This window comes from Temnothorax americanus, unplaced genomic scaffold (assembly GCF_048541705.1).
Source record: "Temnothorax americanus isolate GAGA-0224 unplaced genomic scaffold, ASM4854170v1 Scaffold20, whole genome shotgun sequence".
Taxonomy (NCBI): Eukaryota; Metazoa; Arthropoda; class Insecta; order Hymenoptera; family Formicidae; genus Temnothorax; species Temnothorax americanus.
The window spans coordinates 2,681,118-2,703,920 of NW_027509339.1; the positions used below are offsets into that span (position 1 = coordinate 2,681,118).

Sequence of the window (22,803 nt, forward strand, 5' to 3'; positions counted from 1 at the left end):
TTCCGAGATAACGCACTTTTTTGGTCTAATTTGCCTCCACTAAAATAATAAAACATAGCGTATGAATATATATTATATATATTCCTTATTTAATAAGTACCTAATGATATATATAAACAGTAAAATTTGTGATATGTATATGTGTATATATATAAATAATATATGTATATGTATAACATGCACACACAGACACACATAATATAATATACGTGTCATAATCTTTTAGATGTATATTTCAAAGAAATTGTAATAAAAAATATAAATGCGTTTTAGTAATATGTTCTTCAGTAAATCATACAAAAATTATCATTAAAATTAATCTTATAACACTGGACATTGAATTGTATGGTAATGATTAATATGAATTAGACTGTAATTTATTAGATTATAATGAATTTGACATTTAACTTTCACATAAATTTAATTAATTTTATCGCAACCAAAATAGTATATAAATCTTTATTTTAAATGATGAATTTTTTATATAGAAATTCATCATAAGAACATTACAGCAATAATTCAATAATTGAGGCAAGGCTTAAATTATCTAATATTCTAAACTGTTCTAACACATAAATGTCGTCTGACTCATATATGTCATTATTGGTACATACTTATTCCAGTCATACTTCCAATCGTAGTAAATTACACAGCATATTGATAGTAAAAAATTCAAGTATTTTGTACTAAGCTCAACCAGCTTCTGCCTTCTTCATCTACAGAAGTCGGAAATCTGATCTGCACTAATCGCACGTTCTTGGTCTCTCCTGAAGCTGGTACAACTATCGTTTCGCCTTCGTCATTCTCGTTAAAAGCGTATACCGTTTCTACTTGATTAATATCGGGTTTATTTTCTACAGTTTCAGTTTTCACAAACTCTATCTATAAAACAAAAAATGTAGCGTTTAATGCAATAAATTTACTTCGTAGCAAACTTCTAAAAAAAATTATATTATTTTACTTGATTTTCGACGACAAGATGGTCGACTTCGGCGCTTACAACTTCTTCTGCCGGAATATTTAACACAACATCCTCTTCATTATATATCTGATCTTCCCCTTCTTGTTGTATAATCACATGATCTTTCAGTTCGGTCACATATAACCCAGTTTCGTCCAGCTGAATATATAAGCAACAATATATATATATATATATATATATAATATTTACGTAATAAAACTTCGCACGTTGTGCGAATATATATTCCACGATATTGTACATTGTGTGCAATAAAACAACCGTTCTTAAATCAAGAATAAATGTACTACGAATATTATTGTACATTTTTCACTTATGAGGATATAATTGTATAAAAATATATAATTTATACACACGTTATATCTCTTACACAAAAAAATTACCTGTTGTTGATTCTCAACTTCTTCCATCAACAGTTCGCCATTATTATTGGGAATAGTTATTACTTGCTCGTTTTCCGTTGTCAGTCGCGGTTGATTCACTACTATGGTATCATTTAAGTGACCCTAAATAATGAATAATATTCTAAATGTCAAGTATAACGTGTTACAATACATAATAATAATCTACCGTACCATGACTATGGAATAACATGTAACAAAAATAGAAAGAGTTTGCTAAAGCTCAAAACGTTTTCTCATATATTACCTGAGTTTGCATGTGTGCATAAAGTAATGGTTTTCTCATAAAGCCCATGCCACACACTAAACATTCATACGGTTTTTTATCGCTATGTATAAATCTATGAGCGTTTCTGTTATCTCTGCTGTTAAATGCTTTGCCACAGACCTGAAACAGAGCGCATCTATATATATGAGAAATGCAAATTAAACGTAAGAATAGAAACGACCGGATGAGAAACAATTAGAGAAAACGTTTTGATCATTTTAAAGCACATACCTCACAAAGATATGGTTTCTCGCCTGTATGTATACGTCTGTGCTTCTTGAAATGCTCAGGATAGACAAACGTAGCTGTACATACTTCACATTTATACGGCCTTTCGCCAGTATGCGCCGCTTTTATATGATAATCCAACAATCTTCTTCTTTTGAAACCTTTTCCACACTCGTCACACTTGTAACGTTTGTCGTTATAATGCGTCGCCCGCTTATGGGATTGTAGATTCGATCTCTGACTGCAAATAATAGTAGTGATATTAATCGCGTTTGCGAACAATTAATTTAAGCATAGAGAATTTCTGTGTAACCCTCTAATTTTTCTGTTACTCACCTAAATACTCACCTAAATGTTGCTCCACAAAACTCGCATTGATAAGGTTTTTCACCTGTGTGAGTTCTCTCATGATCACGTATTTCCGCTTTACGTGCAAACGCTTTGCTACATATTTTGCACATGTAGGGTTTATATCCGGTATGTACTATGTTATGTACCTCTAAATTGTGAGATGAGGTAAAAGCCTTCCCTTTAAATTTAAAAAAGATGATTGTTAAAAAGCGAATGAGATGTTAACATAAAAGGGATAACTATTGAATTGGCACAAGAAGTATCAAAAATATTAAATATTAATATTATATGAAATATATATATATAAATCTTACCACACTGATGGCATATATATTCCTTTATCCCATTATGCGTCCGTTCATGTTGAGTCAAATTTTGCTGGCTTAAAAACGTTTTATTACATCGAGTGCACTCGAATGGACGAGGTCGTACTTCATGTGTTTTTACGTGTGCTTTATACGTATACTTGGATGCGAAGTCCTTGTTACAAGTCTCGCACACGTATGGGCGAACACCCGTGTGCGTGTTCATATGTTCCTCTAATAAATTTTTGGAACTAAATCGAAGAAAAAATATACATATTATCTCTCTCTTTCTACTTTATTTATATTTTACAGTTTTATATATTGATTTCACGATACTATACTTGTATTTTTTCCCACATGTCACGCAGGGCCATGATTTCACTTGGGGATAATGTATCCTTTTATGAATTCGGAATAGTCGCAGATTACTAAATATTCTATTACATATCTCGCATTGAAAGTCACCTTCCTCCTTCGCGACGTGATCGTCGAGATGCATGGAGAGTTCGTTTCTCTTTCTAAAATCCTGTCCACATACGTCGCAAATATACAAACGAATATCGTGCACCTCTTTCATGTGCACTACAATGACTTTAGCATCTCCCGTGAATCTCTCCTCGTCGTTTGGACACAAGTAGCAGGTGTACGAAGATTCATCTTTAAATACAATCTGAAAAAACGTCATAACATAATCCATATGCCATAATTTTTTATAATTTATGTTGCGAGAATAAGAATTCTTCCGTACGTACATTTTCCTGAGGGCGAAGTACTTTAACTTTGCTCTTCTTCGATTTCTTTTTGCCATCAGAACTATTTGTTTCGTCCGCTTCTTCAACCGTGAATTCTTCTGATTCTACAAGCAGTTCTCGTTCTCCTTCCTCTTGTGTCTCTGCATCGTCCTCTGGTGCATAATCTATATCTTCTTCTTTCACATCCTATAAATATTACAAATATAGTTATATGCTACTAAACTATAACTGATAATTAATTGATTTTGAATCAAGCTTTACGTGACATCTTACCTCTATCGTGTGTTGACTTTCCGTATTATCAGTATAATCATGATCGTTACAATCTTCTTCATTTTGAAGTATGTCACATAATTTTTTAACTTCAATTGTCTTCTTATAATTGTTACGTAACTCCGTTTTGACTTCAGTTAATTTACTTTCAAGTTCGTCCACCTAAAATCGTAAAAAAAAAGAAAGAAAAATGTAATTTTCGACCAATTCGATAAATTGTTGATCGAGGAAATTGCAAAATCGCGCGAAAAATCGCCGTTTAACGTAATTGCTTTACCTCATTGAACAGCTTAAAACATTTTTTACAAATGACGTGGGAATGCGCAGATTCCTCATTGATATCAATTTCTAAAACAGCTGATATAACATCCACCAGTGATCTCTCACTTGCAGTGCAACTGGAATCATCAAAGATGCGAATACTGTTTCGAGTGGATACTCCAATTTTACTGTCGCACACTAAGCATTGTATGGAATCTTTATCGGAGCCAGCCATCATCTTTTACCGCTGCAATTGATATATTTTATTGTGAGTGATACTAGATGTGAAGATATGTAATTTGTAAGTTTTATTCTGCCTGCCTATTAACGAAACTTTCAGATATTTTGTAGTCAGAGTAATAATTTATTTTCAAGTCTTATTTCTTAAATATATACGAACCTCTTTTAGAAGTCACACCGATCAACTTTATTTTATTCCTTAACTTTAGCAGAGGACACAATTAAATTATAAATTTTTTCAATTTTCTCTACTTTTTATCTCATGGAGTTTATCAATTTGACTTCTGAGAGGCTTCTTATGTATGAATCTATTCATTATGTCTCAGTAAACTAAATATTAGCAGTCTGCCAAGTAGATTCGAATGGATCAAGTAAAATCTAGTTCCATTTTATACATGCATTATACACATATTGTACTTATTCATTATACGGGCGCCACTTTTTTCCAATCGTTACCTTCAGTTACCTTGATCTTGACATAATACGTGTTGTGGTCATAATTCTAGTTTCATTTCGTATACAATTAATTCATTACGAATGGTATCATCGTACGATTCGCGTGGAAAATTAGAAATCCATGTGGCACCACATGTCATTAAGAATAATAACTGTATTTTCAACTAGAAGAAAATTAAAAGTGGCGTATAATAAATAAATATCATATTATAATGCATAAGTGGAATACGTCATTTATAAATGGTTACACAAAATAGCAGATTCTGCTCTGTTTTTACAATCAAAATCTGCCATCATATTCTGTTAACAGATTTATATCTCTATTAGCGTTCCGCAGACAAAGCCTGCGCGCAAGTTTATTCCCCTGGTAACGCAATCAGATAATTCAGATACGTTCCGAAGAAGTATCCAAAAAAACAGTCCAAAATTGCGACAGAAGTGCACAATATCTATGATTGAACGAGTACTTATCGTACTATTGCAGCAGTCTGCTGTAAGAAGCTACCGTGAAATTTTATATATAAAACTGTCGCAATTCTTACGCACTTCTGTCGCAATTTTGAACTGTTTTCTTGCGCACTTCTTTGGGACGTATCTGAACTATCAAATTGTGTTACCAGGGTCACATTGGGAGCTATTGGGAGTAAACAAACGCAGGCATAACGCGCCAACACTTGGCAAAATCTGTTTTTAACAGATCTCAGCAAACGCCAACCAACAGTATCATTATATATCAATATATCATTTCCTACAATTAACTTTTATGTACATGTGTTGTATATACACTTATATGTATAACGTCATCGTTGGTTGGCGTTTGCTGAGATTTTACTGAAAATAAAATCATACATTTTTTTTTTCTACATATCCTGACCCGTTATCGCGATTAGACATTGAAAAGAGCTTTCGAAATGTTAGACATGTATAATCGCGCCAACCGTTTTTTTTTAATGCGAGTCATAAGCGTGCACGGTCATCAGTCAACGACGCCGGAGCACCGACGGTGACGGTGACCGACGGCACCGAAGCCGGAAGCGCCGGGCGCCGGGCGTCGTTCGTCCTCGTCGACGCGTCGCGCAAGATGTCGACGTCCACCCGCCTACCCGCGTCGCGATTTCAGTAAAAATACAAGTTGTATTTCCGCGTTTGCAATCTCGTGACGTGAAAATCGAATAAAATGAATATACGGATAAAAGCCCGAATCTCGCAAACGGTCGCCGAGTTCGAGGCGTTGAGCCGCGCTGCGGGAAGCGGGAAGACGCCACTCTCGCCCGTGCCCGTGCGACTCGACGCGCTCGAAAGCTCGCGGTCGCGGGCGTCGCGGAACACGGTCGCGGGGCCGTCCGTGTTCTCTCCCGCCATGTCCGCGTCGAACGCGACACGCGACCCTCGCCGACGAGTCCCGGATACGTCGCCGGGCGACGGGACGCCGCTCAGAAAATCGTCCGAGGACGCACATGATTCCACGCGAGCGGATCCTGCTCGACGCTCGGCGGCCGAAATCGAGAGAACGCGCGCGGCAAGCGCGTGACGGCCGTGACGAGCGGTAACGGCGGTGTCGGACGCGACAACAACGATAACAAGACGCAAAAAGTTGCCAGCACTGACTTGAAAATTTTCATTCCCCGGTGCGGACGATTGGCAGCGAGATGGAGAACAGCAGCCGAGCGGTGCCCAGCGGTGCCCCGACGACGGCGTTGAGGCCTCGTGTGTGACGGTCCGGGCCAGCAAGTCGGGTGACGGACTTAAGGCCGTTGCGACGCCAGAGGAATCCTGAAAATGGCGACGTAATCGGTATCCGCGCGTTTTTACTACCTGGCGAGTGGCGGCTGTCTGGCTGGGACGGAAAGGATCCGGCATATTACCGATTACGTCGTCGCGTAGGGGGACGGGCGAGCGCCACGCGCGCCATCTGCTATGGCGACGCCGTCGTCTGCCGTCGTGTTGCCGCCGTGCCCGGTGCCGCGTGCGGCGAATGATCCACCCACACCCACACGCGTCCGTGTGAATCGTCTACTTTTCTTCCGCCGAAAAATGTTCCTTTCTTTCACAGAGAAAATGACTGATGATTGAAAATAATTCCCTTTCCTCGCTGATACATTATTGATAGCGAGCTATTGAACTATTTTTGTTGAAATCTTAAGGCGGTTCTCATTGAATTCCAATCGAATGATCTATCTTTATCAGTGATTAATTTTAATCTTGATTAAACTCATTCCAAGAGTTTTGTCTATTTCTATCAACGCGGGCTAACTTTAATCTCTGTTTCACTTTTTATATATCCCTCTCTTTCTTTTACAATTAGAAAAAGATAAAAGTAAATTGAACTGAGATTAAAGTTTATCTACAGTGATAGAAATTAACATTAGAGATATAGATTAAAAGTAAGTTGAACAGAGTTAATCTACGTTGGTAGAAAATGAATGGGTGAGCGAGTCCAACTCGCCGTTATGGAGGTTCAGAATAGCTAATAGCGTTAATTTTTCAGCTTTGTGTCCGCAAGGATCTATTCTTTAACGTTACATCTTCTTCGCGTTCGCAATTTATAACAGTTTTGTATAGTTTTCTCAAAATTGCGGTTGCCTCATGCGACCTACACGCGTGTCCGCGTCATGCGCAATCATCTCGTCGAATTTAAGGCAGTTTTCAAGCAATTTTACGCGAACAGCTGAATAAAGACGAATCCAGTTTGATATTAATTGCAAATTAAGATATATCGAACAACGTAACGTTTATCAATTAACGACTCTTGATGACTGTGGTATACATATCCACTTTGAGATAACTTAAATTATTAATTGTCGCCGCATTAAACTCGAGATTTTTCAGATTACTTCAATGATAACGCAATTGTTCTACGGTCTAATAAAATACAAAACTTGAAATAAAAGAAAAACTAAATGTTTCCAAACATATATTCCCGTCGTATTTCAATCGCAATCATTCATTTGACTTCACGCGAGACGCGAGTATCGTTTAATCATGGTCGATTTAAACAATGTCCGACGATCAATTTAACTGCTTGGATATTGATTAATAAACCTAGTTTGACATGATTCTCCTTCGGTTACATCACAGATGTATTATCATATTTCAGAAGGAGACAACGGATCGCTCATCGCTATTAGTGTCAGTCGTACTTTCGAGTTTCGAGGCGCGTCGGTTAGACTGCTAACTCGGGCCAGGGTTAGCGAGCACGTGTTGAAGTCGCATGACGATCGCGGTCGTGACGAGGAGGCGACCACGCGTTCGCTCAAATGAACAAAAATGAATCGATGAGCAGATACGGGCCTCTCGTCGGCGCGATCGACGAGGGGACGAGCAGCGCGAGATTCCTGGTACGAAGAATCCTCGTCTCGCAATGTATCAATGATCATAACGAGAGATAACGCTTTGCCGCGAAATCACGGTTATCGCGATCGGAAGTCCGAGGATGCACCGTATACGATACTACTGTGATAAATCTGTTCGAAATATTCGTATAATTAAAATAAATTGTTGAGTTGTGTGTGTGTGAAGACACATTCAAAGCAGTATGTAGTTTAATTTGTAACATGGATGATGATGTTTGATCCAAAAGAGACTTGTGACAGATCTGGTATCTTTCACTTGTCCATTCCTTCCTTCGTTGTCGATCATTGATCGTTGTTATTAAAGTAATTATGACGTAAGGTTGTGAGATACGTGTGCTTACACATTTCTTCTCCATTACAATAATACAGGTTTTTGCGGCAGATACAGCTGAGGTCTTGACGTATCACCAGGTCTCGATATCGCAGACATGTCCAAAAGAGGGATGGGTTGAACAGGACGCTTTAGAAATATTGAGGGCAGTCAGGGAATGCCTCAAGCAAACTGTATTTAACTTGAAGCAGTTGACGATAGATCCAGCTGACATAGTTGCGATTGGTATAACGAATCAGAGGGAAACTACGGTTGTGTGGGACTCCGTAACGGGAGAACCACTTTACAATGCCATAGGTAAAATTGCATTATTATAAATGTTACGAACGGGACACTTTAGACTCCCTAAATGGCTTGTCAATACGCGATACGCGTCATTAATTTTGATAATATGTTGCAGTATGGATGGATATGAGAGCTGCATCGATTGTGGATGATATATTGAAGGATATACACGATAAAAATAAGAATTATTTGAAGCCGCTCTGCGGCTTGCCAATTAGTCCATACTTTAGTGCGTTGAAATTGAAATGGTTGTTGGAGAATGTACCTCGGGTTCAAGAAGCTTTAACCGCCAAACGTCTCATGTTTGGCACCATCGATTCCTGGCTAATTTGGGTTTGTTCGCGCAAAGCAAGCGTAATGTAAAGAAATCTTTTTAGATCGATATTTAGATTAACACGCCAATTTTATAATTTAGAATCTGACTGGTGGTGCCCACGGTGGTGTTCACAGCACAGATGTCACGAATGCTTCGAGAACGATGTTAATGAATATTGCGACGTTGAAGTGGGATCCTACTCTATTGTCATTTTTTAAGATACCTCCTGACATTTTACCTCAAATACGGAGCTCCTCTGAGATTTATGGCTATATACAAGATGAATTGTTGCAGGGCGTTCCTATATCGGGGGTAGGCAATCCTTGTACTGTTTTATTAAGTATTATTAAGTATAACAAAGAAGATATAATATCAAATAATATGGTATTAAAATTTAATTTTTATTAATGTAACGTATTTTTTATTCTGTAATATTAATTATGAATGTTAAGGTAAATCTGACTCAAGTATGTATAAAAATATTTGTTGCAGTGTTTAGGTGATCAACAATCAGCTTTAGTAGGTCAGATGTGTCTACAGCAAGGACAGGCGAAAAGTACTTATGGCACTGGCTGCTTTCTCCTTTATAATACTGGCACAGCTGTAAGAAAAATTTTATTATATCGTCACAACGTGTATATATTGGTACAAGTATAAGCTCATTGACAAATGAATATCATTTTGTTTCTCTCATTGTTACAGATTGTTGATTCGTCCCATGGTTTATTAACGACAGTTGCTTATCAATTAGGAGCGCACGCTTCTCCAGTGTACGCTCTTGAGGGTTCTGTAGCTATCGCAGGTGCCGTTGTACAATGGTTGAAAGATAATCTTGGGATACTAACTAGTATAAAAAACTGTGAAACTATTGTCGAACAAATATCCGCGGACAATCGTATTGTTTTTGTACCAGCGTTTGCTGGACTGTATGCTCCATACTGGAGAAAAGATGCGCGAAGGTAGTTAGTTTTATCAATACAGTGGAATTTGACTACTTTGCGACAATGTTTAAGTCTACGAATTAACTATTTTCAGTGTCATATGTGGTATTAGTGAAGATACTACTAACGCACATATTGTAAAAGCAGCTCTGCAAGCGGTATGTTTTCAGACGAGAGACATTTTGGAAGCTATGAAGGAGGATACTGGTTTGGTGCTGTCAAAACTGTTGGTTGACGGTGCAATGATTAATAATGATTTGTTGATGCAAATGCAAGCTGATATCTGTGGTATTCCAGTAGGTAGGTAAACTATTTCTTCCAATAGCTTACATACATATTGTTAGATTAAAAGTTAACAAATTAAATGAGCGCGCATAATTTTATATGTTAAAGTTAGACCATTAATGTGTGAAACTACTGCACTTGGAGTTGCGATTGCTGCGGGTAGCGCGGAAGGAATACGGAAATGGGATGTGAAGATTGACGCTGCTGTTCCCAGTGATATCTTTTTCCCATCAATAACTGAGAATGGTGATTACCTTACAATAATCATACTTTATTACATAAAATACAAATTTTATGGCATTGTGTACGGAGAGATTAATTAACTAATATATTAATTTCAGAACGTGATATTTTATATTCTCAGTGGAAAATAGGTATTGATAGAAGTTTAGGTTGGGAGCCACTCCCAGAAGCAAGTGGTAACTATTAATAATGATTCATTATTAATGAATATGAAACTGTTATACGAATAAATTTTAATTTCAGATATTTCTGTTGCAGATGACACAGAGGATATACATAAAGCGACTGCGCCCGGTGTATTTATAATTGGAACCATGATACTGCTTATGGTTGCTAAGTATAGATCTACTTTATAATAAGTTTGTATATGCAGTACCATGTACTGTATATTGCATTTAGACAAAATCTGGTTATTTCAACAGAAAATATGTCTACCAAGTATGATGCATTGCTTTATTATTTGTATTATAGTATCTAATATTTATGGATTGAAAAACAGTCAAGAATAAAAAGTGCCATAATATTATAAAATAATTACTAGATTGTTATACATAGTATATTAATAAGAACCATTAGGAAATTACTGCTTTTTTTATATCTTTAATCTGTTAATTATTCAACATTCTGTGTTTTGACTAATTCATTTTACAATGTTACTTTGTGATATTACATGAGCTTTATGGTTTTGCGTTTAAGTCAGTCTTTTTGATTCCTGTGTTATCTTCGTCAACATCTTTCGATCTCTCATTCCCTTGAAAAATTGCAGGATCAATGGATACTACGCATTCGTCAAATACTTTGGATTCTTTAGTTGCAGGTATTGTAGATAATGCTTCCTGTAATAACATAAAAGGTGATAAAGCGCAAAAATTCTTCAGGCACACATATAAACTTGGGTGCATTGATTAACTCTTACAATAAATCTGTCGCTGATCGATGTTTGAGCGACAACAGATGTTTCGAGCCAAGCGTCGCTTTTTATATTATTGATGCGTAATCGTGCGTATTGAGGTACTAATATACGGGTAATGAGAGAACGACACGACTGAGATACTTTAGGACGTTTAGGAAACATCACTCTGTTTTGTATTTGCTGAGTAAGGAGAGAGAGGAATGGATTGCATTAGAAAATAACAGCACAAAAGGCGTAATCGTTTGCAAGGAACGTATGTAGAAAATAGTAATTTTTTAACTGGTACTTTCATGTTCAGTAAAGATTATTATTATTCTCTACTTTATATTATTTATATATATATATATATATATATATATATATATATATATATATATATATATATTAATATTTATTTTTTTTATATGATCTGTTATTGACCTAAAAAAAAAATAATTTTTATAAATTGAGCATGGAAGAAGAATATGCGAAAGATTGGTCTCGACTTCAGTATACATTGAGTATACTGGTCTTGGCATATACCTGGATACCTTTAGCAGTTGTGCGTAATTTGTATCGTCAAACGGCAGCTGACCGTAAACCATAGCATAAAGCACCACGCCCATGGACCATATGTCGGCGAGTTGAGGCTGATAAGGGATTCCTCGTAGAATTTCAGGTGATGCATAGGCATAACTGCCGCAGTAAGTTGTACTGAGAGGCCACTCGCCGTTCTTCGATTTCATTTGCCCACGCGCGAATCCAAAGTCAGACAATTTAACATTGAAGCGATAATCCATGAGCAGATTCTCGCACTTTACATCTCTGCAAGAGTTTTCATCAGAGTTATATTAAAATTATTGCTCTGGACAATCTTTATTTAGATCTCTCTCGAGATCGTAACTTGATTATGTCTTTCAACAAGCTTTAAAATCTTCATTCTCTTTAAAAATTTTCATTTACGATGATTGTATTTTTCTTTACCTGTGCACTATGCCGTGCTCGTGACAATAATCGATGGCATCCAAAAGCTGTCGGAACCATCTACGGCTACGTAACTCGTCGATATAAGTATCGCGTCGTATAACGTCGAGCAAGCTGCCATTTTGTGCATATTCCATAATAATGTACACCCTGGAAAAAGCAAGCGATTTGAAAGAAATTGAAAGAGCATTCGTATAACGGAATTTCATGGGATGAATTTCCATCTCAATCGCTTCAAATACACTTATTTCTACGCTGATCTGCCTACTGATTTTATTCAAGGATTAATCTGGAAGATGAACCAACCGATGTGTGGTTTCTATCGCCTGCAGAAAATGAATGAGATTTGGATGTTTTAAGCCTTTGACCACTTCGATCTCACGAGGTAGGAATTTCGTGAGGTATTCTCCAGGCGCCTGGAACTTCGAGACTATCTTCACCGCCACTTGGCAATCGTGCCGATCAGACTTCGCAATCTGTGCACGAGAGCATGTAACAAAAGTTTAGAATTAAAAAAGAAAATGGCATAATATAGAGAGGAAAGGAAAAGAAAAGGAAATGCGATGGATGCTCACTTTGACGGTGGCATATGATCCGGCACCTATAGTCTTCCCAAGCGCATAACCATGCGATTCAAGCACCGTCAATTTCTTATCCGATTTTTCACCGTTCTTTTCATCTGTCAATCTCACGCCAGCCAGTTGCTCTTTCGACGTACACTTCATTATTGGTTCCGTTGCCATTTCCGGCGAAAATTAGATTTTCGGCTGCAAGAAGGAAGTTTGAAATAAGCTACAAATTAACAGAATTCTCCGCACTGAGAGAAAAATCCGAGTTTAAATAATATTCGGATATCATTGATCGGACATTATTCCTTGATCGGCTTTTTATAATTCTGATTGAATGGATCGGTAATATCTATTTGTTGCCTTTTGAAAGAATTGTCCGATTTTTTCTCTCAGTGCGAAGATAATGCTCAATTCCAGTTTTACAAAAACCAGTTATCATTTATTGGAATTTATCGCGCTCGACTTTTCCAGAATGACTAATTACGATAATAGCATAAGTAATGTATAATGCTTTTCTGTAATTAGCATGGCGAGCAGAAGTTAATCCCTTTTTTACAATGGGTTATTACCTTGACAATTTCTTCATATTACTTCAAATAAATGTCTATGCAATGGAAAAGTCATTTTATCTGTTTCATTGAACATACATACGTTTTTATTTGTTGAACATGAAAATTTTTAATTTATATTTGGCATCTGTGAACGGGAATTTTAAATTTTCAGCCTTTTTTTTAGGTGGAGGGCATGTGACAACTGAAGTGTGAAAGTTGTTGAAAATCGAAATTTACGATAAAATCGATAATGAAATCAAATAGATTCGAAACCGAAGGAGAATATATATATATATATATATATATATATATACACATATATACACACATACATTAAACCGAATATTCCGAGCATCTGTTTGTATTTGAGCTGGCTCCGTCTAAGTATATCAAAATATTTTCTTTCAGTCTCGAAGAATATTAGAGTACTATTATAACGCGGTACTATACATATAAAGCAGTATTAAGTGAATTGTGACGACATAAAGAGGGAAACTCGGAAAATTTCTCGCATTAATGCTGCAAGTGTTCAAGAACAATTGTTTAATAAATTAAATCAGAAATGGAAGCATACGAAATGGACGATTTGAACCCTGGCATACACATGCAACCGATGTTCTCTCATTCGATAGATATGGAAAGTAATGATATTATTGCCTTTACATCTATATGCCGACATTGTAACGAAGGTATGTATATTCGTTTTATAAAATTAAGAAAAGACATCTATGAATCTTTGTTTATTTTGGGGATTTTGATAAGATTGTATTTTTGAACTTATATGATTTGTACAACGGTGTGGCACAACACTCACAAGTTAAAGATTTCGTACACATATTTCTGCAAAATAGATATTGAAAACGCTCTCTAATGACGCGAAATTATTACCAAGTGTATTGTATGTATGTACAACTATTATTTGTCAAGTAGCTGAAGTAAATAAATTTTATTCTATTCTACTTGTGAAGCATTGTAAATCAAATGTATGTATAAATTTGCTTATGCTCTAGATGACAGTAAGGGGAAACTCATACGTCCATGTGAATGCACCGGTGACCGGGAATTTATGCATATTCATTGTTTAGAATATACGTCAAACCTCAGAAAGCAATCTCATTGCACACATTGTAATGCTGCCTTTCCATTAGAAGTAAAGTACAAATCATTAATACAGGTAATCCATATGAAGGGATTGACAATCGCAAAGTGCTCGTCGAAAATAAAATCAAATTTGGGAGAGAGAAGGAAAGAAAAGAATTTCTATATCTTATAGCAAAATAGATTATTACTTTACAATTTAAAAAATGTATTTTGCGAGAAATCAATATACGTTATTAAGTAAAAATGAGATCATCAGTGTCATACCTAAAGCTCAAAATACATATAAGCATGTTAAATACATATATTAAAAATAAAACTTTTAATAGAGTTATAACAGAAGACATTGTTTTTTATAAGCAATCTATCGTGACAATATTCAATTCTTTGAACAATTTATAATCTTAGCGTGCCTATAAAGGTTGCTTGACGCAGTCCACTTGACGCTACACATGCTTTAAAGCGTACTTTTTCTTCTTTCATCATTGAAAGAAAGGAGAAGAATGCTTCGAAGCATTTGTAGCCTGTAGCGTCAAGTGGACCGCAGCCAAGAGCGTAAGAAAACAGATAAAATGGTGATAGAATGTTAATTTAATGGTAATGGGATATGTCAACAATGTTTTAGAATTTAAGCGTTCAGTTTTAATTATCGAAATAACTGTTAATGATTTTATCAGAAGGAATATTTCGTTAATATATATTTTGTATATGACGTTAATTTTTTTTGGCAGATATGCAGAAATAGCAGAGAGATGTGTGACATGTTTCGAGCAGTCTGTTATTTTCTTTTTATAGTACTTGGTACACTAACATATAACGCGTGTATGATCACTATAATCGTACGTTACTTTATATTAGCCTTGACTAATAATTCATGGACCAAAGGCATCTTTAACTTCGGGAGCATTATACTTAAGGAGTTCTTATAGGTTTACACATACCGTACGAGCTGGAGTTACTGCAGCGCGCGTATGCCACGTACGTTCGAATAAATAATTATATTATTTAACTTTTTACATTCAGACTTCTATTTATTGCATATGTATATGAATAATTAAATACCAACATATGTGTACTATATATATATAACTGATATACATCGATTATCTCGTAATTCGTTAATTATCAATATCTTTTTATGATAATTATCTGATTCTTTATGATCTTCTCAGCAAAAAGATTCAAGTCTCACAATCAGATTATCGTCTCAATCGATCATAAGCAACTGGCAAAAATATGAATGTAATAAAATAAATTCCGAAGAGAAGAATTAGAATGTATAGTGTAATTAGACTTAATTTTAAAAATATACAATAATTTAAAACTAAATAAATTATTTTGATATTTTTGCTAAGGAAAGATCAACTCTAAATTGATTAAAGAATTCACAGATAAGTCGATAGTATACATGCACTCTGTAATATGACTAATATGTATATATACATATTATCATAATGAAGTTATATATTTATCAAATATTAAAAGCATTCCAATGGCGATTGAAAAAACATTAAGACGTTTTAACAATAATAATTTATAGTAACATTTACAAAACATAATGAACTAAATTTTCTATTTTATTTTTTATGTCTGTTGCAGCTTTCGTCGTGCTCGTTCGCGGTGGCTTGCAGTCAATACAAAAAGGAAAATGATAAAAAGTGTTATTCATGAAGTCTGACTTTTATTTAAAGGTGACCCTCGGTTGTCACACGGGGTCAAGTGACCCTAGACAATTTTTTTTATTTTTATTAAAGTAAAATATCTTAAGAGTATTATGCAAAATTTTGACCAAAAAACATTGAAAAATGAAAGTTATGATTTCGTTTTTTGCCGAAATTTACATTCTTTAAGAATTTTTTTAACACGATGCCACTCGAAAAAATTAATTTTTTATAATGAGACTACATTGCGCAATGTTTAAACTTAATTCTTTTTTGCGATTCATTTTTTGAACGGTAGCTGCTTGAAAATTGATGGTTGGGGTCAAATTGATAATATAAGTGATAAACGTATTGGAAAAAAAGAGGTGCGACAACCGAGGGTTAATAAATGATAAATAAAATTTTGTCATTTAGCGTATATATCATAACGAAATTACTATGACGTTATATAATGTTAAATAATCATTATAACAAAAGTATGCAACATATAACAAAAGTGTATAATACAATTGTATGACAATGTTATAATAACCATTATAACAAAATTATAATAATACTAATTGTATTATAATAATACAAGTTATAACAAAGTTATGTGATGCAGTTATTGTAACAGAACTATAGAAAATGATGAAATTCTCGTGAAAGACATTTTATAATTTTTACGGTAGATCAAGAAGCTACCTTATTTATTCTTATGTTTTCAGAAATATGAAAGCAATGTATAAAAAAAATTCAATTTATAAAATTTCTCTTCTTGCCTCAACACGATGGAGGAAAATTGCTCAAACTAATATTTCTAGAAATATATATAGAATACAATTGATTTACAAAGTTTCTTCCTGCGTGTGGTCGTAGAGAGAAAATGCATCATTTTAAACATGTGACGAATATATACGTATACGTATGTGTGTAACCATTTACTTTCTAAATTTAATAACAACAATTGTAGTAAACAAGCATTATTTATGCTTGTAAAGAGAATAATAAATACGTTCAAGCTTGTTGCAATGGCAGTGTCTGCAGTTTCAATTTTCTCATCTCTTACCTGATTATATTCTCCTGATACTTTTTACTTATCGGAAAGATATACGTGCGTATACATACATGAAGATTTAAATTTGGTTCCCGTAATTTTCGTCGCCGTGTTTGTCGCACGCTTAGTTCGCCATTGCGCCAGGAGTGTTCAGTGGCGCTAAAGTCACTGTTTTGTTGCTCATGGTCAAGGGTCAAGTCAAGTCAAGTGCTGCGGCAACGCGTAGTAAACGGTAAACGCGATATCGCGCGTAAAGCGGAGTGATTAACTCACAAACAAAACACGTTATTTAAATAGTTCAACTTTAGCCATGGCGGACGTTTTGGACATCGATAACGCTGAGGAGTTTGAGGTGGATGACGAGGGAGATCGTAAGTCTCGTTTTCTCGTCACATTTTACGAGCATTGATTTAGCTTGTAACCTCAACTTCGTACTGTTCTTCGATAACTTCTCTTCATCTCGTTTTCATACATTTGTGTCTCTTTAACAAGCTGAGCACCATAGGCCTGTCCGTTTTAGCTGAACTTCTCGCACAGTTTATCTCTTCTCTTTTTGAAAGATGAATCGTGCGAGAAGTTCAGCTAAAACGAGCAAGCCCTATATCTCTCTCCCTGGCAGTTTTGGAATAGCGTGCAATCGTGCGAGAAGTTCAGCTAAAACGAGCAAGCCCTATATCTCTCTCCCTGGCAGTTTTGGAATAGCGTGCAATTATTGAATAATATTGGCGGTGCAAACGTCAATCTCATCTGAAATCGTTAGATTTCATGATGAGAAACGTGAAAACAGATGGCAATAAGATCATAACGATGTGGACCGTGTGAAAAATTGTTCTGATTATTTTGGTGTGTTTCCAGAGGGTATCGCTCGTCTTAAGGAGAAGGCGAAAAAGAGGAAAGGCAGAGGCCATGGCGCGGAATTAGTGTCGACGAGAGATGACGTTGGTCATTATGAGTCCATGAATGTAGTTGAAGAGGACGACAACGAGCCTGGCCCTCAGAGATGTGAGAATTCAGTTTGAATTACAAGATTTATTTTTTTTCTCCATTTTATTTGTTACAGTCGGTATAATTTAATATTTTTTATGTACTTTCAGCTGTGGAAGGATGGATCTTATTCATAAATTCAGTACACGAGGAGGCACAGGAGGACGATATTCAGGACAAGTTCTCCGAGTTTGGCCAGATCAAGAACTTGCATTTAAATCTGGACAGAAGAACGGGATTTCTAAAAGGCTACGCATTGGTGGAATACGAAACGTTTAAGGAGGCACAAGCTGCAAAAGAGGCTCTAAACGGCACAGAAATCTTAGGTCAGGCTATCTCCGTCGATTGGTGCTTCGTAAAAGGACCGAAGAAGTAAGTATTACTATGTAATATAGTTATTTGAATCTTTAAATTGATACAATACTTAGATTCATATATCGATATTTATATTTCATATTTTTCCATTTTTATAGAATCAGGAAAAGAAGTCACAGAAGGCGATGAGAATTATAGATTAATAACCATGATATCGTATCTTCTATTATGTATCGTCATTTCAAGCAAGACAAGTTATCTTATAATTGATGAGCATTTTGTAAACGCTGGAAATAACATAGTTACTCTTTCCAATGATTTCTCTCTCGTTAAATCTATTTGTAATCTATCTAGATGTGAAGGACGTCATATACAATTAGTTAATAAATGGAAGATCACGAACTCAGATATCATCTACTGTGCAAGCTAAATTTATTAATATTTTGTGTGAATATTTCAATTTGGTTTCTCTCCGATATACTTCTTATCATCTGGCAACAATTTTACATTCATCACTATACCTTGTACCAATTTGCATAAAATAAATGTCATTAAAATTTTATTTTTGTAGCGCGATACGGCATTTTAAAAAATATACGTATCTGCAACATTTAATAAAAATTGTTATTCAAGTGTGAAATTTCATTTTTTAAGTCATTGTGAAATAATGTTTGAACAGTATTAGTATAGAAGGCAAGATTTGTGTAGCAAAGAACATGACATTTAAAAATTTTGTTCTTAATACATGCGACTTTGAAAAGTATTCATTCAGTCGTTTTTCTTTGTGCATCTCGTATTTGCCGAAAAATAAGAAAATATGAAGGGGTTAGACATTTCTATATTTATTATTATACAAAAGATATCTTAATAAATAAATGACGCGACACGGCGTATTAAGCATAATAATTCAGATTTGCTTTCTTTTTCGCTTGGACCTCATTAATAGCTTCCATCAAATCTTCGTGAGTAACTTCTGTTGCGTTCCGTCGTAATGCTATCATACCCTGAAACACATCACATTTTGATCATTATTTTGACAAAATTACGTAGCAAGATCGAATAGGACAAATCATTAACTGGGACAATATAATAATTTTTAAATGATATGATGTAGATGTTAATAATATATTAGTGAATATATAGACAGAAAAAATTTTATATTTGTTCAGTTAAAGAGTTGATGCTTGCTATTATTAGATATAATTGATCCTGAACTTCAATCCTTACCGCTTCTACGCAAACAGCTTTACACTGTGCTCCGTTAAAATCATCCGTGGATCTGGATAATTCTTCGAAATTTACATCAGGCGACATATTCATTTTACGTGAATGAATTTGCATGATGCGCGCTCTGGCTTCCTCGTTGGGATGCGGGAACTCGATCTTTCTGTCCAAGCGTCCGGAACGCAACAGGGCTGGGTCCAAGATGTCGACTCTGTTCGTAGCGGCGATAACTTTGATGTCGGCGGTCGAACTGAAGCCGTCCAATTGATTCAACAGCTCCAACATCGTACGTTGTACCTCCCTGTCTCCTGCCTTTTCCGAATCGAAACGTTTTGTGCCGATAGCGTCTAATTCATCGATGAATATTATCGCCGGAGCCTTCTCCTTGGCCAACGAAAACGCGTCTCTGACCAACTTTGCACCATCGCCGATGAACATCTGTACTAGTTGCGGGCCAGCCAGTTTTAGGAAGGTAGATTTTGTTTGGGCGGCGCAGGCTCTAGCTAATAGAGTCTTTCCGGTTCCAGGTGGGCCGTAGAGCAGAACGCCCTTAGGGGGCTGTATTCCCAGGTTCTCGAACTTCTCTTTGTGGGTCATAGGCAACACAACGGCCTCGATAAGCTCCTGAATTTGCTTGTCCAGCCCACCGATGTCAGAGTACTGTTCCGTAGGTCTCTCATCTACTTCCATAGCCTTGACTCTGGCATCGTATTCGGCCGGCAGAGTCTCCAGTACGAGATAACTGTCTTTGTTGACACCCACCAAGTCACCTGGCTTCAGCGATTCGGCGTCGACCAGTCCGATCACAGGCAAAAAATACGTCTGGCGAGTCGACGTCTTTATGACCGCGCATTTGCCCTTCCTTTGCGCATCTAAATCGACCACCGCTCCGTCTTCCTCTCCCATGTCCTGCGGATCGACGTCCAATAGCTCGATGACATTGGATACCAGGTACGGGAGGGTTTTGTTCACTTTGATCTTCTCTGTGTTCTCCTTGATCTTATCGTTCTGCGCCTGAAGCTCGTGCGAAATCCGCATCACCTCGCTCTTCATTATCTTGATTTCGTTATCCAAAAGTCGCGTACGTGATACGATTTCGTCCGTGGACATTCGCAGGACGTCCTCTCCCAATGTTTCCTAGAGACAACGTAGTCCTTTTTTTTTTTACAAAATTCCTCTTTATTGTTAAAATGTAAGAATTAACTATACACATGACGATTGTTAAATATACATATATTCATATACTTTAGTGAGTTGAAACTGAAGAGGTTTTAAAAAAATATATTTCATGTACTTAGTTCAAAACTACTGGAGGAGGCAAATTCTTTTTCAATAACAATATACATATACTTATCTTACAAATATCTATCATCTATATGTTCTATATTTTTAGTCCTGGTTTTACAAATCTTATTTATTTTTTAGAATTCTGGTATATTTATATTGTGATTTTGAATAATATCACAAATGCACTGACGATTGAGAAAATTTTAAGCTTTGTACAAAAAATGACTAACATTGATTTTAAGTGATTCACTAAGAACCTATAAAGCATTTTGTAATAATGACCTTAGTCTATCAATATAAACATATCTATCAAATGAAAGAAAAGATATTCCTTTGCAGGAGATGTTTTATCTAAGGTAGATAATAGTATAAAAAATATTACAGGATATATTTCTAGTCATGTAAGAATGAAAGGAAACGAGGTGCGTTAGCTTAGGAGACAACGGAAGAAGTACGATAGAATCAAGGTGCTTATTAAAGACTGGAGGACATTATAAAGAAGATATGTACAATAGAACTAGAGAAAAGTTAAAACTACAAAGAAGATTCAAGGGAATTGAATATTTTAACGAGTATTGCATTTATGGAAAACAAACATGCATGATTTAGCAGACCATGCATGGTTTAGCAGAGCAAAAAGATTGATCGCGATGATTAATCGTTTAAGAGCTAACCGTTATAATTTAATGAATCGCGAGGAAAGGTTATATAAATGTTGCTACACGGAGCAGAGTCTCAAGATATTGTCATATTGTATTTATATGCGTTAGATTTGAGGTTAGAAATAGATTTTATCACGAAACTAGAAAAATTGCGAATTTCATATCCGTGCAACATTGAGGAAAGTTAGAAAAAAACATTAGTGTGACTTCTAAAAGCTCTTTGGACCTTCCTAAGAGAAAATGGCACAACAATAAAGGCTGTCAAAAAGTGACAACAAGATATATACGTAGTAACAATCGCACGAGAGCGTACGAGGTTATCGGTATTCAAGAAAAGAACTAAGTACTGGATGCGTCAAAAAGACCGAAAACTCTCGGTCGACCCGAAAATATTCGGTCGACGACACGTTGAATATTCTCGTAAATAAAAAGAAAAAAAAAAGGGGTCGCGTATGTACCTCTCCATCCTCCCAGATAGACTTATCCTCGAGCGTGGCCATCTGAAAGTTGCGAAGGTCCTTCGCTTGCGAACTCCTGGCTCTTCCTGGCTGACTGACCTGCGATTAACACGCCAAAAAATTGTTTAAAAAATTAGTTCCGAAAGCACACAGCCTGCACTCTTCAGACAGTCAGTTCTGCGATTCGGACAGTCATGTTGCGTGGCAGTGTGGCACAGCTGGCAGCGTGGCTTCGCGCATGCGCGGCGGTGGGAGGTGGGAGTACAGCGACGTGCAGTTTAAAAAAAAGCGGGGAGCACACCCTTCTGCACAACGCATAATGTGTAAGCATAAGAAAATTAATTGGTCCATACAGAGATGGGCATAAGAAAATAGATCAATCAGTTTTCTTATGCTTACGCGTTATGCGTTATGCAGAAGTGCGTGCTCCCTGCTTTACATATGCCATTTTACAATTGCAGACCTTGCAGTGAGCCTAGCCTAATAGCCTGGCATTAGTGAACGATCCTGAGCCCGAGCATCCCTCGAGAGCGGATCTAGCTGAAGAATTTCTGAAGGATAGAAAAAAGTTTTTAAAAAATGCCATGCGAAAGAGTTTACAAAAAAGCATGCCGGGAAGAGGCGGGAATCATTATCATCTTCTAACCGAATAACTCCGAATGATTATAGCTTTTACTTTTACCATCACCACCACGATGCCTGCATGCCGCTCGTCAGCTGACTTAAACTCAAGCCAATGTATACCTGTCTGTTAATCCCCGTGGAATCTTACAGATTCGAGTTGAGACGACTCTGTATACACGTATTGGTCAAC

The 22,803-nt window shown here is 36.2% G+C and overlaps 6 protein-coding genes across 9 annotated transcripts; 3 read left to right on the forward strand and 3 right to left on the reverse strand.

Annotated features, from left to right (window-relative positions):
• Positions 1-206: 206 nt before the first annotated feature.
• Positions 207-6,366, reverse strand: LOC143897496 (uncharacterized). Of its 3 annotated transcripts, XM_077406200.1 has the most exons (13): positions 6,123-6,366; positions 3,835-4,065; positions 3,558-3,719; positions 3,285-3,470; positions 2,998-3,202; positions 2,874-2,913; positions 2,542-2,783; positions 2,225-2,405; positions 1,880-2,117; positions 1,628-1,768; positions 1,363-1,485; positions 962-1,120; positions 207-882 (listed from the first exon to the last, which is right to left on the reverse strand). In XM_077406200.1, the coding sequence occupies exons 2-13, from the start codon at positions 4,054-4,056 to the stop codon at positions 673-675; spliced, it is 2,109 nt and encodes a 702-aa protein (XP_077262326.1). In that variant the 5' UTR covers positions 4,057-4,065; positions 6,123-6,366; the 3' UTR covers positions 207-672. The 3 variants fall into 3 exon arrangements, with proteins under 3 accessions (XP_077262326.1, XP_077262323.1, XP_077262325.1); XM_077406197.1 differs by having other exon boundaries at positions 2,874-3,202; XM_077406199.1 differs by lacking the exon at positions 6,123-6,366 and adding an exon at positions 5,364-6,095 and having other exon boundaries at positions 2,874-3,202.
• Positions 6,367-6,567: 201 nt separating this feature from the next.
• On the forward strand, positions 6,568-10,963 carry LOC143897497 (glycerol kinase). Of its 2 annotated transcripts, XM_077406201.1 has the most exons (10): positions 6,568-7,852; positions 8,237-8,495; positions 8,599-8,816; positions 8,899-9,111; positions 9,292-9,402; positions 9,502-9,758; positions 9,835-10,040; positions 10,134-10,271; positions 10,367-10,444; positions 10,527-10,963. In XM_077406201.1, the coding sequence occupies exons 1-10, from the start codon at positions 7,772-7,774 to the stop codon at positions 10,622-10,624; spliced, it is 1,659 nt and encodes a 552-aa protein (XP_077262327.1). In that variant the 5' UTR covers positions 6,568-7,771; the 3' UTR covers positions 10,625-10,963. The 2 variants fall into 2 exon arrangements, 1 of the variants encoding a protein (XP_077262327.1); XR_013256937.1 differs by lacking the exon at positions 10,527-10,963 and having other exon boundaries at positions 10,138-10,271; positions 10,367-10,381.
• LOC143897504 (testis-specific serine/threonine-protein kinase 3) lies at positions 10,892-13,380 on the reverse strand. Its single transcript, XM_077406215.1, has 7 exons — positions 13,283-13,380; positions 12,720-12,911; positions 12,451-12,620; positions 12,145-12,294; positions 11,712-11,985; positions 11,185-11,361; positions 10,892-11,104 (listed from the first exon to the last, which is right to left on the reverse strand). The coding sequence occupies exons 2-7, from the start codon at positions 12,885-12,887 to the stop codon at positions 10,946-10,948; spliced, it is 1,098 nt and encodes a 365-aa protein (XP_077262341.1). The 5' UTR covers positions 12,888-12,911; positions 13,283-13,380; the 3' UTR covers positions 10,892-10,945.
• A 401-nt stretch (positions 13,381-13,781) lies between these two features.
• LOC143897503 (E3 ubiquitin-protein ligase MARCHF3-like) lies at positions 13,782-17,167 on the forward strand. Its single transcript, XM_077406214.1, has 5 exons — positions 13,782-13,953; positions 14,275-14,438; positions 15,094-15,201; positions 15,292-15,340; positions 15,962-17,167. Exons 1-5 carry the CDS (start codon positions 13,827-13,829, stop codon positions 16,012-16,014), a joined length of 501 nt encoding a protein of 166 aa, XP_077262340.1. The 5' UTR covers positions 13,782-13,826; the 3' UTR covers positions 16,015-17,167.
• Positions 17,168-17,255: 88 nt separating this feature from the next.
• Tsu (40S ribosomal protein S12 homolog tsunagi) lies at positions 17,256-18,766 on the forward strand. The gene is made up of 4 exons (XM_077406213.1): positions 17,256-17,430; positions 17,915-18,061; positions 18,154-18,415; positions 18,517-18,766. Exons 1-4 carry the CDS (start codon positions 17,370-17,372, stop codon positions 18,545-18,547), a joined length of 501 nt encoding a protein of 166 aa, XP_077262339.1. The 5' UTR covers positions 17,256-17,369; the 3' UTR covers positions 18,548-18,766.
• A 412-nt stretch (positions 18,767-19,178) lies between these two features.
• Rpt5 (26S proteasome regulatory subunit Rpt5) lies at positions 19,179-22,204 on the reverse strand. The gene is made up of 3 exons (XM_077406211.1): positions 21,990-22,204; positions 19,586-20,719; positions 19,179-19,362 (listed from the first exon to the last, which is right to left on the reverse strand). The coding sequence occupies exons 1-3, from the start codon at positions 22,029-22,031 to the stop codon at positions 19,252-19,254; spliced, it is 1,287 nt and encodes a 428-aa protein (XP_077262337.1). The 5' UTR covers positions 22,032-22,204; the 3' UTR covers positions 19,179-19,251.
• Between the last annotated feature and the right edge of the window lie 599 nt (positions 22,205-22,803).

Excerpts from the sequence above, each read along its gene's own strand:
- LOC143897504 (XM_077406215.1), bottom strand. The coding sequence starts at position 12,887 with ATGGCAACGGAACCAATAATGAAGTGTACGTCGAAAGAGCAACTGGCT. Across the intron at positions 11,986-12,144 it reads GAGCACGGCATAGTGCACAG|AGATGTAAAGTGCGAGAATC; the intron begins GTAAAGAAAAAT and ends AAACTCTTGCAG. Across the intron at positions 11,362-11,711 it reads ATTACGCACAACTGCTAAAG|CAAATACAAAACAGAGTGAT; the intron begins GTATCCAGGTAT and ends CTCCTTACTCAG.
- LOC143897497 (XM_077406201.1), top strand. The coding sequence starts at position 7,772 with ATGAACAAAAATGAATCGATGAGCAGATACGGGCCTCTCGTCGGCGCG. Across the intron at positions 9,403-9,501 it reads TTTATAATACTGGCACAGCT|ATTGTTGATTCGTCCCATGG; the intron begins GTAAGAAAAATT and ends TCATTGTTACAG. Across the intron at positions 10,272-10,366 it reads CCCATCAATAACTGAGAATG|AACGTGATATTTTATATTCT; the intron begins GTGATTACCTTA and ends TATTAATTTCAG.
- Rpt5 (XM_077406211.1), bottom strand. The coding sequence starts at position 22,031 with ATGGCCACGCTCGAGGATAAGTCTATCTGGGAGGATGGAGAG. Across the intron at positions 20,720-21,989 it reads CTATCTGGGAGGATGGAGAG|GAAACATTGGGAGAGGACGT; the intron begins GTACATACGCGA and ends CGTTGTCTCTAG. Across the intron at positions 19,363-19,585 it reads AAGCTGTTTGCGTAGAAGCG|GGTATGATAGCATTACGACG; the intron begins GTAAGGATTGAA and ends GATGTGTTTCAG.
- LOC143897496 (XM_077406197.1), bottom strand. The coding sequence starts at position 4,056 with ATGATGGCTGGCTCCGATAAAGATTCCATACAATGCTTAGTGTGCGAC. Across the intron at positions 3,471-3,557 it reads AAAGTCAACACACGATAGAG|GATGTGAAAGAAGAAGATAT; the intron begins GTAAGATGTCAC and ends TAATATTTATAG. Across the intron at positions 1,486-1,627 it reads ATGCACACATGCAAACTCAG|GGTCACTTAAATGATACCAT; the intron begins GTAATATATGAG and ends TTCATTATTTAG.
- Tsu (XM_077406213.1), top strand. The coding sequence starts at position 17,370 with ATGGCGGACGTTTTGGACATCGATAACGCTGAGGAGTTTGAGGTGGAT. Across the intron at positions 18,062-18,153 it reads CGAGCCTGGCCCTCAGAGAT|CTGTGGAAGGATGGATCTTA; the intron begins GTGAGAATTCAG and ends ATGTACTTTCAG. Across the intron at positions 18,416-18,516 it reads TTCGTAAAAGGACCGAAGAA|AATCAGGAAAAGAAGTCACA; the intron begins GTAAGTATTACT and ends CCATTTTTATAG.
- LOC143897503 (XM_077406214.1), top strand. The coding sequence starts at position 13,827 with ATGGAAGCATACGAAATGGACGATTTGAACCCTGGCATACACATGCAA. Across the intron at positions 14,439-15,093 it reads AGTACAAATCATTAATACAG|ATATGCAGAAATAGCAGAGA; the intron begins GTAATCCATATG and ends TTTTTTTGGCAG. Across the intron at positions 15,202-15,291 it reads CGTGTATGATCACTATAATC|GTTTACACATACCGTACGAG; the intron begins GTACGTTACTTT and ends GAGTTCTTATAG.